Raw genomic sequence first — 13784 nt, 5'->3', positions numbered from 1 at the left:
ATTTACTGGAAGGGGATTGAATGTGAGCTATAGTAGATCATCTATATTTTCCTGAAAGGGGATTGAATACCAGCTAAAGTAAACTAGTAAACTCCCTATAATAACTCATGTAGGCACATCCCCTGGCATAATCATTGATGTAGAAGTATTGAAAACTCAATGTGTCGCAAACTGTAATAATTGCCTGAAGGTGAACTTAATGCGACAGCAACGCGCGCGCTACTCAGATTACTTATTGCCTGTATCGGCGGTTTGAGTAATGGCAGAGGAAATATTAAAAAGGGATATCGCAGGGAAAAATTTGACATCGGTGCTAAAATGCCTCTTGTTTCGAGTGATTCATTTGATTACTTTTTGTTTATATATACTGTGAACCATTACTTAAGGTTAAAGAAGAGGGCAAGAAAACGAAACGCACGAGAACATTTCAAATAGAGTAGAATACAATATAAAACGTCGCAAACCATTCGAGTGTTTTCCAGCAAGGTCCAGAAAAGTAAAGCGCAACATGAATCACAATGTGAAAACAGAACAATGCACAATAAAACATCAAATAATAGGTTGGAAGTTCTGCAATGCCATGAAGAGCGTACAAACAAAGAACCACTAATAGAAAACAGTACAACTCACTGTAACGCTTATAAACAAAGACGTAATCTTCAAGCGCTTCTGCAACGTCGTAGGAAGCGGACACCTTCCACGGAGAGGAATTCCACTGTGTCACACAGTCTTTGGGAAAAATAACTGTACTTACAGGCATCAGTTCGTAGAAACATGGGTGGTAATCAGCGATCGTATTTATTAGGTCGAAATCTTTATATGTCTCATCGTTCAATCGACCTTCAAAGTCCTTCAGCGAAAGCGCGTCGACGGCACGAAAGATACAAAAAGTCACGTGGTAGCATAGTCGCGCTCGTACCGCAGCTTGCGCGTTCGTCATTGGCTTCTACAGCTGGCTCCCACGCCCTACACCACGTCAAAAAGAGTCAAAATTAGTTCAGGCAATGCAAGCCATGGCCTTCGGTGGGAGTCGAGCCCTCGGATGCATGTGGGACTCCAACCCACGACCTTTCCTGATAAGGGCAAGTAAAGGCACAGTTAATCATCATACATCTAATTAGGCTCTACAACCCATGACCTTGGTTGGGAGAAAGCGAGTAATAAGAAGTAACAACGCATTCGAATAAGAATGTAAATTGAATGTTTCGTGAGTACGCAGGCTTTCGCTTTCATCCTCTTTAGCGTACGGTCAAGCAACTTTCAATTTATTTCACTCGTCTTGGTGTATCTGTATAACTCAATGTTTCCATATAAATATTTTGCTACAGATAATTTGGCATGAAATATTAGAAGTGACGTAGTAATTTGTGAAAGCGGGTGATGTACAAGCCAATGGGTGATATAGCACACACGACGCTATCATCGACCCTTGGTGCGCCTAGACGCCTACACTGTCCCCATCGCAGATCATCTTCAAGAAAGGGCTCCGAGGCCGACAGAATAGAACACCCCGGTGTAAACATTCTCTTAGTGTCTAAATTACCTAGCATGGTTTCAGAGCGCACACGCACACAAGAACACTTCATAGTCGATCACCACGGATACTCACTGTCAAAACGCTGGCGTAAGAAATCATGGCAGCAGCAGCGAGCGCAGTGACCTTCGTGCTGTCTATCGCTTCAACGCAAACTGAGCGATAAGCACACAGCGTACGGAAAGCTATGAGCCGTCGGCCCACATAGATTGTACCCCCAAACCAGATGGCTTTCAAGATAAAGCACGTCTGGTCACAGCGTCGGCGATCAGAGGCGGTGCCAGGGCCTGCATGGGGCTGCGAAGGCGTGGCTTAAATAAGTGGCGCTAGAAGTGGGGTTGGCATCCGCGTGCGGATAAGGGTGGTGATATGTGGTAGCACCGCCCATAACAAACTGAAATATGGCGCCTCACATAACCACATCCCAATGCGTGCTCGAAGCATTCTTGAATAGTGAGCGGGGTAGGTTCATCATCGATTTGTTTTTTTTCGTTTTTGATTAAAAGCAACGATTTCAGCGGCGCAGTTCCATGCATATGGGCGTGAAACTGGGTGCAGAGTATAAGTTTACCATATATGAAGGTGACATAATGATTTTACATGTCAAATTTCTGTGTTTTCTTTGTCCATATACCTAACTAACAGCGCAGAAGAAATTTGCAGACAAATCGGAGCCAGCACGGAGGCCCACGCACTTTCCTTATTCGCTTGCTTCGCCGCTTCAAACAGTGCCGATTTCATGAGTTGGCCTGTTACGCTTGCGCTTAGTATTAAACGGACCAACTTCATTCAGGTTTAGAACAATGGAACATCACGTCGTTGCGTCAGCAAGGCTATGAGTATCTCCCCGTGGATACTTGCTCAATATGACAGTCATGGCTTTTAATTGCAGCTGCTCCACGCGTGCACTATCTTTTTGACAAAAGGGTCTCGATCGGCTGTCACGTAATTTCTCCTAGAATAAACAAAGCCAATGTAGGCAGAGTTCTTGTGTTGCGAGGATCAATTGTTTGACTTTTCTTTTTAAGAACCACAGCTTCCAGTCTGATTTATGTTAATATCAGAGATACGTGTTTGTCCGAGTTGAAATACCGGCAAATGTGACAAATAAGTATCTAAATTGGTCCACTTGTTCAACTGGACAATCATGAAGGTTGTAGGGAAATGCGAGGGATTGTGTGACAGGACGATTTTCTTGTAATCGCCCCCTCCTTGGCACCATAGCAAAGTGTCTACTAAAAGCTTCACCTGTAAAAAATCCTTTCTGCAGCAAAATTTATACGTATCAACCCGTAGCATACTTTGAGAATATGCATACGCGATTTCTTCAGACACCACACAAGTTCTCCCCGAATATTCTAATTCCTCATTTGAGTGCGTGGAACTTCGACGAAGTCGTTCATATATATGTGAAATCCATAAATAAATGTGTATCCATAAATAAAGAAGGTAATCTTCTTACTTCCCTTGAAGTAGCAGAGGAATTTAACCAATTTTTCTGCTCAGTATTCACTCATGAGGGCCCCTTACCTACTGACCTACAGTTCCCAACGCTGCGCTCAACTATGCCTGACATAACTGTCACGCCAGAAGGCGTATATTCTGCTATAGACCGTCTCCCTATTGACTCGGCACCCGGCCCCGATTGAATATGTCCTAAATTGCTAAAAATAGCAAAGCCTGTAATATGCCCAATCTTAGCAGAAATTTTTCAGCAATGTATAGATGCGGGCTGTGTCCCAAACGACTGGAAAATTGCGCGTGTCATCCCCGTCAAATTACCGACAAATTTCGCTAACCAACATCAGCTGCAGATTACTAGAACACATAATCTCATCGGCCATCATGAGCTACCTGGTGAAGCATAACTTCTTTTTTGCGAATCAGCACGGCTTCCTTCACGGTCGATCTTGCGAAGCACAACTGTTCAAATTATTTACTGACCTTCATCGCGCTGCTCATGCTCACTCTAATATAACGCCATATTTGTAGATTTCGCCAAAGCGTTCGACAAAGTTCCACACGAACGGCTAATAAAAAAACTTGACAATCTGAACATTAATTCGAAGGGAATTTTTCGGATTAACAATTTTTTGGCCAATCGCTAGCAATCAGTCTTTGTTATTGGTCATTCATCAACCCTCTCCCACGTTAAATCTGGAGTACCACAAGGGTCTGTACTCGGACCTATCTTATTCTTAGTTTATATTAATGACATAAACAATAACCTGAGTTCTACGGTCAGATTGTTTGCAGATGATTGCGTGATATACAGGCAAATAATTGAACCTTCTGATTCACTTCAGTTACGATCGGACTTAGTCAAGATTAACAATTTGTGCACGCAATGGCAAATGGAAATTAATACCTCGAAAACAAAAGTCGTGACATTTACCACAAAAACTGACCCCGAACCTTGCCATTACATACTAAACGGCATGACCATAGAATCGGTGCCTGTCATAAAATATTTAGGGATACATTTAGCATCCGACCTTTCATGGAACATTCACATAGATACGGTCATTAACAAGGCTTCTAAAACACTGGGATTTCTCAGATGCAATCTGCGTTCCGTGAATGCAGACACTAAGTATTTGGCATACACCACATTAGTGCGCTCGCAGTTGGATTACGCCTCTTTGATTTGCAACCCATACCAAGCACACTTAACAAAATTGGAGTCTCTTCAAAATTAAGCCGTGCGATTCATATCGAAGAACTACACGCGTACGGCTAGTGTGACTGAAATAAAGAAAGCTCTTAAGTTACCTCTTCTTGAAAGACGTAGGGCCCTATAACGTAAAACTATTCCAATATGTTTCTATTCCAATTTCCTGACGTCAAATTTGCGTAACCACCGACGCAAGCATCGCGCGTTCACCCATAGGGTTGTCTGAACCGACCAATCTAACGCTCTCCTCGTTCATAGGAGGTCCCTTTTGTTTGCTTGAAAAACGAATAACATTGCCTACACTGAGTGGCTTGTTGTATCTAATTGGCTGACAAGAGGTGAGGAGAACGCTCAAGTGGAGAGGGATTCACTAGGGCAGAGTCAGTGCACTGAAAACCGATAACCGGATAAAGAGGGTGGTGCCGGCGTCTGCGATTGGTCGGCTTTCCCTTACTTAGCTTTTGGTGGCTGGTCGAAAATCGCGGCGGCATGGAACGGAAGCTTAAGATTGACGCTAAAATTGACCCTCAGCAAAGAAGAGTTGGCAGAATGAGGTAGTAAACGTGTCGAGAGTGCTTAAAAACGTGACACGGTCACGCAAGAAGTTTTATTATACGCAAATACACCCATGCTCTCCGGCAGGTGCGAGCAGCCAGCGTCTCAGCGATCGGCGGCAGCTATCTTTTATTCCTTTCGGAACGGGGCAGCCTGCGGCTATTCCGAAAAAAATTCAGTTTTGTTCGGCATATTAATGCATCTTTATCGCGTACACGTCACTTTGACGCGTGAGTCCGTGCGGTTTTGTGACATCGCGTGACAGGCAGGTGAAGTGGGTGCAGCCCGAAAACTTTTTACCAATAGCCGAGGGCTAATGGCGAAAAGGGGTCGAATCAGAAATAACTGTTTTTTTTCTTTCAAATCATGCATAATCGGTGTGCACACATCATATCAGATGGGGAGGTATTGCGGTTTTTGTAACGTCGCGTCACAGACAGGTGAAATGGGGGGTAGTCAAAAAAAGTTTTTGACCAATCGCGGAGGGCTGATAGCAGAATTGGAATAGAAAAGTTTGGAATAGTTTTACGTTATAGCGCCCGTAGAATGCTTTCCATACTGTCTTTTTTCCGCAAGTTATATCACAGCCACTCTTCCTTTGCTATATCCCGTCTCACGCCTGCGCATCCCATATTCCCACGCATTGACCACAAACTCAAAGTCGAACCCATCTTTGCTGGCACTAACCTCTCCTTTCATTCGCCGCTCGTCCTAGCCATCCGTCAATGGAATCTTCTGCCTGGCACCATTGCATCTGTCATTGGTTACGAAGCGTTCGTAACCAGCCTGAAACGTCACCTTGAGCTGTAACCTTCATCCTTCCCTCTCTACCCACTTTATACATGTGTGTGTATGTATAACGCTACACTCAGTAACACTTGAATGTTTGTTGATGATTGTTGCTATGTGTCTTTATATGTTATTTTTCTATTCAACATGCCGTTAAAGGTCAGCGACTTCTGTACACATCATAATACTGCGTTGCTTTGTACTTACTGTTGTTCCCCCCCCCCCTATGTAATGCCTGCTGGGCCCTTATCGCATTTGAATGAATAAATAAATAAATAAATAATAACTGACCCAGCATACTTTCCTTTGAACACCAACATTGACAAAAACCACAATTCACACACTGTTCTTCATGACATCAACTATGTTTTCTGTTAGTGTGATAGACACTCATGCATCCAATGATGAACCTGCGTTACCATGTACGTGGTAGTTTGTGCAGTAGTTTCGATGAGGGACTTTATCAAACGCCGCATAAAAGTCCCAAACAAAGATTATCAATGTGTTCCGACACATCCAACCTACGCGATCAATCCTTCACATTAGTAACAGGCTGCGAAATTGGTGACAAGGCCTTCATGAAAACATTGTTGGTGACATGGCAATGCCGTCCTATAACACAAAATTATTTCATAGGCAACAACGTATTCTTGTAATTTGCAACAAGAACTAGTAATCAACACAGACCTGTAGTTATTAACAAATACCTGGCAGCCATAAATATATTGAGGGCCAACTCTACCTTTATGTCCGTCAGCAGAGACTTCGCTAAATGCTGGTTAAAAGCATGAAATAATTATTCAGGTATCTCATGAGTGCAATACCACATATGTGAATTCCCAATAACGTCCAGCTTCACACAATTCAGTTTTTAAGTAAGCCGGTCATGACAACCTCACGTGTCATCAAAAGATTGCCCCCGATATCAGAAAACGGCAGTTGACCGGCTCTTTCAAAACAGATTGCAAATATTGTCAAAAATTATCTGCTATGATCGCTTCCGTTTATTATATAACTTCTTGCTTATACCCACATGTGAAAATTACGCAATGAATCCGTTAGTGCACCCGACATGTCTTCAAGTAAAAATACGGGGATAAGAAGCAGTTTTAAATGCTTGCATACCCGTGCCTGCAGTGAACTTGAATATTTACTTACCAATACAGCGGCGTTTATATGGAACGCATCAGAAGCTGATTATTGGCATATATTTTGCATACAATATTACTCATGTGAACTGACATGTTCATCCCACATTTGAAATGCCCCATATAATTCACAGAAGTTGAACCATAAGAGGCTATGAGGAACATAGCCTCGAACGCAATGCAATGTTGCCATCGCACCACTTTCCTCATCGCAGTGGGAAGGGCAGACCGTCATGGCATCCAGCCGTAGCTTGCAGCAACAGTGGTTGTCAATGAAAACTACTGTGATTCTCAAATGATTCTTGTGTAAATTTTGTGTTATCAGGTGAGGCGAGGTTAAGGATGACCTCTGCGGTGCTTTTGGCGGCAAAAATTACTTTCGTAACGACAACTACTGGCAGCCGAATTATGGGAAGCGCATCTTCAATCATTGCGTTCGTATCAGCTGTTTTTTCATCGCGGTCATGAATTAATACTGACTCGTCCAGCTTTCATTGCTTTTGAAAGGCGTCTTGTATGTGAAGCGTAAGCTTGCTTTTACTACTTCGGTTTACTTCGTTCGCTCTTGTTTCTTTTCTATTTTCATAGTCCTTAAGAAGGCACTTGGAGAGCCTTAGTGGAGTGCAAGACGATTTCGGGTTGGTGCTGGGTGTCACAAGTACGGACATACCAAGTATGGTTGAGAAAGTGCTTGAAGACTACAACAGGTGAGAACAGGAGGCATCAGGCGCTCATTCTTACTAAGTCCCATGTTAAGAAGAAGCTTAAGCTCGGGTGCAACTCCGTTTTGCCGAGTATAATACAGGGTGCGTTTCTTTACGTCCATTAGTTTTTTAAATAAAAACCCACAATATTTGGTCAATTTACGTCACAAATGTGAATTATCTACTGAGGCTAGCGTCATAAGCAAAAAAAACAATTAACGGTTGCATACTAGCTTTACATTTTAATTATAGACGTCACTGCCCATGTTCCCCACGGAAGCTTTAAAATAATTGTCATAAAAGTCTACTTTCGCATTTCTACATTTTAAAATGCTCATGTAGGCCAAGACAGCTGGCTTCAAGTTCTTCATTCAGTTTGCATAATTAAGCGCGTATCGGCACAAAGCGAGGTTAGCAGTCAAAATCGACTTTGACGCGGTGGGTCTATAAAAGGCTTCGGTATATTGCACAATAAAGTCGTATGTCTCACCGCTGTCGCTGAAGTGTCTGTGCTTCCGCTAAGAAGTTGCGCACAGCCACCAATCAGCAGGAGCTTGTGGGAAGAGGTGAATGAAACTCTAGCTTCATTATATGCTATGCTATTGTGTCACGCACGGTTTAATAATAATATTTAGGGTTTTACGTGCCAAAACCACTTTCTGATTATGAGGCACGCCGTAGTGGGGGACTCCGGAAATTTTGACCACCTGGGGTTCTTTAACGTGCACCTCAATCTAAGCACACGGGTGTTTTCGCATTTCGCCCCCATCGAAATGCGGCCGCCGTGGCCGGGAACGCACGGTTTAGGTAGCGAGAATATGCAAAAGGATAGAAAGTGTGGCGAGTTGGTATACGTCAACATATTCTTCTTAGCGTTCGTCCTGCCTTCTTCTAGTCATTGTGTGTCTGTTAGTTCGCGCTACAAATAAATAACATGTTAGGCAGAGAGCCGTGCTTCGTCGGGCCGCATGCGTTTCCAGGTAAATTGAGCGAATAAATTGATACGAGGTATTTCGGTTTACGTAGCTCTTTCACAATTTCAAGAAACTTCAAATTTACTTTGTTAACAATTACCTCATTGTTTTCATTATAAATGTGTTCTGTATCCTTTGTAAGTATTAGGCCTATTATTGTGAATAATTTAATTCGTTAAATAATTTTTTTACAGATGTCTGCCTCGGTAAAAAATTCCTCTGTAGATGCGTGATTTCGGTAAATTTCGTTGGTTGTTTTTTCAGATTTGTTTAGTTTGTAGAGAAAATTACATTCTATCAAGTCTGGAAGGAGAATGTTATTAAGGGTAAGGTATTTTTAGAAGATTTTCAGAAAAACGTGCATCAGAATTTAAAAAGTCTGAGCTCGATGTATTCAAAGATGTCCGCATAAGGTATACTACAGTTCTGTCAATTGCGTTTCTAGAGCACCTAGAGCGGACAAATCTGGTACATCTACCTACAGGTTACGCTTGAAACGTAAAGTCTTTACCAGACCATAGCAAAAGCGTTGTTCAAAAATTGCAGGTACACTTAAGAGCTGTGTCTAAATCAATGAAATACGCTTTAGACATTTTATCATGTGAAGTTTACAGAACCACGATATCGTTTTCTATGCTAAGCTACAGCGTCGAACACTTGATACTCGAATACCTTTGTGTGTTCGTGTGTTCACCTTCTTAAATAACTATCTCAAGCATTGGCAAAATAAATCTAAAATTTAAATTTTGCTTTGTTCAACGAAGTATGCATCAACCAATGAATACGAGCTATATGACTCTTCCTTGCATTTAGCGACGTCTGGTGTGCCACGAGGTTCGATATTAGGGCTCTCACTCTTTCTAATTTACTTCAGTGACCTCTCTAACCGCGCTTGTTCAGGCACAGGGCTGTTTGCTTATGACAGTGTTATTTGTGGTTATATATCTTTACAATGAAAAGTTTACCACGTCGTTTAGCATGGAACCCGTTCACATAAGCCCGCTTGCCTTTAGGACTATTACCGGCAGGCGCCCTCAAGACAACCTTATAAGTATATTCCCTACTTCGTACCGTCAAGTGCAATTAATTTAGAATAAGACACTTGGCAATTGTGAAGGATGGAGGTCACTTTGCAGATTTCTAATATGAAACTACATTCGGCCTAGACGTCCAGGACCCAGATGTTCGACATATGCATTGCCCATGAAAGAGAGTAAGGTTTGCCAAATTTGTAACCTTAAGCCTACGTACGGTGATGCTGCTCATACAAGAAATAAATATAAATTTATACGAGCATAATGCGCCTGTTTCCTCTGACTGCGCTGCCACGCTGCATGCGCAGCGGAAGCACGAATGGTGAAATAAATACCACGTCGTCTTGGCTTTTTTGCCCAGACACCTCCTAGACACTGAAACCAAAAATGTTTGGCAGGAATAGGTATTATAGCAAAAAGTTTTATGTCTCAAACGCCTGCCACACTTTTTTCAGTGTTTCAACAATTTCAGCCTTCACATGACGCAGGAAAATAACAGGTAGCATAGGCAATGTTAAGGCTCCTGCCAGCAATATTTTAGTAACCCGAACAACCCCACCAGTGAACTGCTGTTTCATTCTTGAGATTGTACATATTCTGATCTACCTACGAATATGTGAACGTAATATTTAGAAGTGTTGTCACTGCATTTATTATTTTATTCATTTCATCCTCAAGGCCAAACGCAAAACATAGGAGTGCATGCAAAAATGTAACAAATTGTATTAGACAGAGTAGCATACAGTTATTAATAGTATCAATAAAAAATGCAAATAATCGTTGAGCTTAATGCTTGACTATGCTAAAGGCAAGGAGTCCCAGTTCTTTTTGTTTAGTGATGACAGTTACACTATTCTCACAATACCTTCACCTAACTTATCACATGGACTAGTCACTTATTGTGAGTGTTGCTTAAAGCCGTTCGGTCTACTAAAGTCCAAAATTCTCACTGATATGTTACAGAATGCCCCCGTCTTTGACTAATTTTATTATCATCAGCCACACATCGTTCGACAACTACGCCTTGCCACCTTACAATGATAAAGCAAGCTTTGATTTGACGAACTGTTATATTGTGCCACCCACTATACATAATTACAGCAGCCACTACAACCAGACCTACTACGGCACTTTGGTAAGTACGAAATCCCTAATTTATTTGTTGTTTTCTATACTTTGTGAATTCGTTACCCGTGTCAACAGCAACGGCTAGATCATAGTGGTTCAACCATCGATGCATTTGCTGAACACAGCACCGGACGGCGGGGCATCGTTTCTAGCTACACGAAGGAATACATATGGGTAATAAAAATGCAGTAATTTGAGAATAAAGAAATTCTGCGCAAAAATTCGAAATCAGGACACGTACGGTCAAAGTTCCCGGTAAATTCACTGGAAATGTAATGGCATGCGAAATGCATGCGAAATGCATACTCTTCGTGTCTCTCTTTCCATGACCCTAAAGGAGGACTCGTCGACGTTCCTGCAAGAACTTCTAACTGCATCCCTGAAGGTTCCAGTATCGGTGTCGGTGACGTTAAAAGGCCGCTGGTTTACGTCAAATGCGCCCATAGAAGAAAACAGGGAGATTTTCAAGAAGTGCGCGAAACTCGAGGAAACCACGGATGCACCACCGGACTCTGTAAGTGTCGCCCCTACCCTCAAATTATACTTTCCCATTCTGAAGCTGTTGACATACATTAGCCACAATGAGGATATTTCGGTTTCATTTGTTTTATTACTGAGTAAGATTGTATGAATATGGCCCACAGCTCGGACAGCTATAAACGTACTAAACATCGTGGCACTTGGAAGTCACTTACAGTATAATTTAGTTGGGTCTACGAGGAACGGAATCTCTGTACTTCTACAGCGAAGCTCTCTACGCTTAGGATCTGGAAAAAGTGTGTCCGAGATGTTGACATACATAAATCATCATGTAGGCCGATCCTGGTGATAGCGCAAAAAGGGTCCACAATCATTCACACATACCCCTGCGCGTTTGGGAACCCATAACGCGCTCTTGAAGTACCCTTGTCACACGTGGCACTCAAAGAGGTCTCAGGCACAACTGCAAGAATTGTTTGAAAAACAAGTGTTTTCTAGAACTTTCTTCAAAAGGTCTGTTCAAAAATGATCGACACCAACCACGCAAACGCGTTAGTGCCACTTCTCTCACGTTCGTCGTGGTCGTCTTCCACAGCTGGCTTCGTTGGCGCTCGTCATTCCAGTGTAGAATTTCACTTTTATCGTCGTAATGGGAAGGCCGCGTTTACGGAAATGTGAGTCATTGCTTGAGGGGGTATTTATTAATGGAGGTGGCGCACGAATGTGGGCGCGTACCAATATCGCCACGATGGCCACAGATTAGGACCATAAATACTTTCGTACCTTTGCTCAATATACTTGGTCACCTCGATGTCGGTCACCATCACAGAGTGGAATAGCTCATGAATTTTTTCCGAGGCTCATCCATGGTAATGCGGCTGTTTCAGCGTTGAACTTCTCTATGGCTGCGAGGGCCGTAAGCCGCCAGATCTCTAAGGACGCAGTTTCACCGCAGACGCCCTCGCCTTCGCGTCGGATATTACTATGGCGAACAGTAGTTCCCATTGTGCTCTTTATGACGCGCCGCAGCACGTGCCTTCGTGTGACTGCTATTGCGGTCATTGCTTCGTCCTTCGACCTAAAAGGGAGTAATAACTGACAGCATACACTTATGACTTATATTTGGGAATTTGCAACGAGGCTGCCACTGACGAAACTGCCAACTTCAGCCTCCTCCTTTTCGTCATCGGGAAACCCTGTGCTCCTCCGATCTCGCTCGGCAACGGGCATAGCTATCGAAATGAAGTTTAGTTGTTTTGTTCACCTCAAATGAAACAGCTGCAATTTTAAGAAATTAACATGTTGTACTTATTAACAGCCGTCTTACGCACAGTAATCTTATCGATTAAATCCAAAGTACAAAAATTTACCCGAGAGGCCTCGCCACTTACTTGCTTTTGAGACATTGTTTGCTAATTTACAATTATAATCCCTGCTTCAATCGCGAACAGCGTCCCGTATTCTATGACTATAAATCATGGTCATTTAATTTGCATCAACGTTTAACAACACATTCGCACCGGTTGTCAGTCTGTATAAACATCATCCAAGTTTTTTTTTTGTTCGTTCCTAAATTCAAGATTCATTTCGATGGATTCGCCCTCTGCAGCGATTCGTTGGAACTTGAGTTGCCAGCGCCAACCAAAAAGTGTTCTGTGTGCAAGCGCGATGTCGAAGGGTCGACCATCACGGCGTCAAGGGCATTCTATTGCGACGGCTTGGTCAAAAAGGGATTCCCGTAGTCGAATGTGAAAATGGTCATACAAATAAAACTGTAAATAACAATGGCTTTACTTGGCTACAAATTTGGCTCGCGTTTTCTTGTGCTTGGCTACAGTTGGGCCACAATTTCACTAGCTTTGGGCTACCCCGCCTTGTCCGACCAGGCAACACTGTCCTTGCCACCTCGCGCGTAATCCACGGCTCCCCGTCTCCGTGTGGCGTGGCTGTACGGCTCTCAGCCGTGTCTCTCTCGCCTCCCCATTTGCGGGGCGTGTTCCTGAGTGGCATTTGTCACCTCTTGCAGTGGTTCCACCTGGTTGTCCTTCTCCCGCCTCCACTCTTGCGCTATATCTTCCCTTACCTGGCACAGAGCCATTTAGGTGGCTCGAAAAACAGCGGTACCATTTCGTCCCCTTATTTCTACTTCCCACCCCAACCTTGTGCGGCCACATTGAGGCTTGTGTGTGAGTAAATGAGTGTGTGACCTCTACCCAACACTACTTTTGTCCACCTGTTTCCTCAAGCTAGCTCAGAAGAAGGATTAAATAATAAGTGCTCATCTCTCCCCCTCCTCCCCACCCTGTCTGTGGCGGCGACCCTATATAATATCGCGCGATGGCGCGTCGCCGGGGCACCGGCTCGATCGCGACAGTTCGTGGTGTGTGCTGCCCAATCCGAAACACAGAACCGCCTCCATTCGGCACTGCATGTTGTCTATGCGGTTGCCCGTTGTCGAAATAAGCCAGCAGCTGCGCTCAAAGATCACATCACCAAGACGCGCAATCGTCGGCCAATTTTTTGTCAACCCTTTCAAACATGCATGAACATGAAGCGAGTGAATAAAAGTACATTTGATTTTCTCTGCACCCTCGGCGGCTAAATGCGGACCAACTGAACCCGCCCCCCACAGTAGTTGCTGCCGCTGTGCAAAACCAAATAACCTTGAATCATGTCTTTCGAACACTCGCTTGGTCTAATGCTGGGCGTCGATTGTTAGATAACGCGACCTGGATGACGGGCACTTGCGAGATCACAAGATGGC

The 13784-nt window shown here is 43.4% G+C and overlaps 1 protein-coding gene across 3 annotated transcripts in view; it reads left to right on the top strand.

Annotated features, from left to right (window-relative positions):
- Positions 1-13784, top strand: part of LOC135895871 (uncharacterized) — a 53999-nt gene that overhangs the window by 30150 nt on the left and 10065 nt on the right. For 2 of the 3 annotated variants that reach the window (XM_065424089.1, XM_065424082.1), the window contains exons 8-10: positions 7289-7407; positions 10376-10547; positions 10878-11054. In XM_065424089.1, the coding sequence (XP_065280161.1) occupies positions 7289-7407; positions 10376-10547; positions 10878-11054 (468 nt within the window). The remainder of the gene's footprint in view (positions 1-7288; positions 7408-10375; positions 10548-10877; positions 11055-13784) is intronic. The other variant, XM_065424096.1, reaches the window with a different exon arrangement.

The sequence above is a fragment of the Dermacentor albipictus genome, chromosome 8 (assembly GCF_038994185.2).
Source record: "Dermacentor albipictus isolate Rhodes 1998 colony chromosome 8, USDA_Dalb.pri_finalv2, whole genome shotgun sequence".
In the NCBI taxonomy this organism is placed as follows: domain Eukaryota; kingdom Metazoa; phylum Arthropoda; class Arachnida; order Ixodida; family Ixodidae; genus Dermacentor; species Dermacentor albipictus.
The sequence above is the reverse complement of the archived record's forward strand: the minus strand, read 5'-3'. Positions and strand labels throughout refer to the sequence as shown.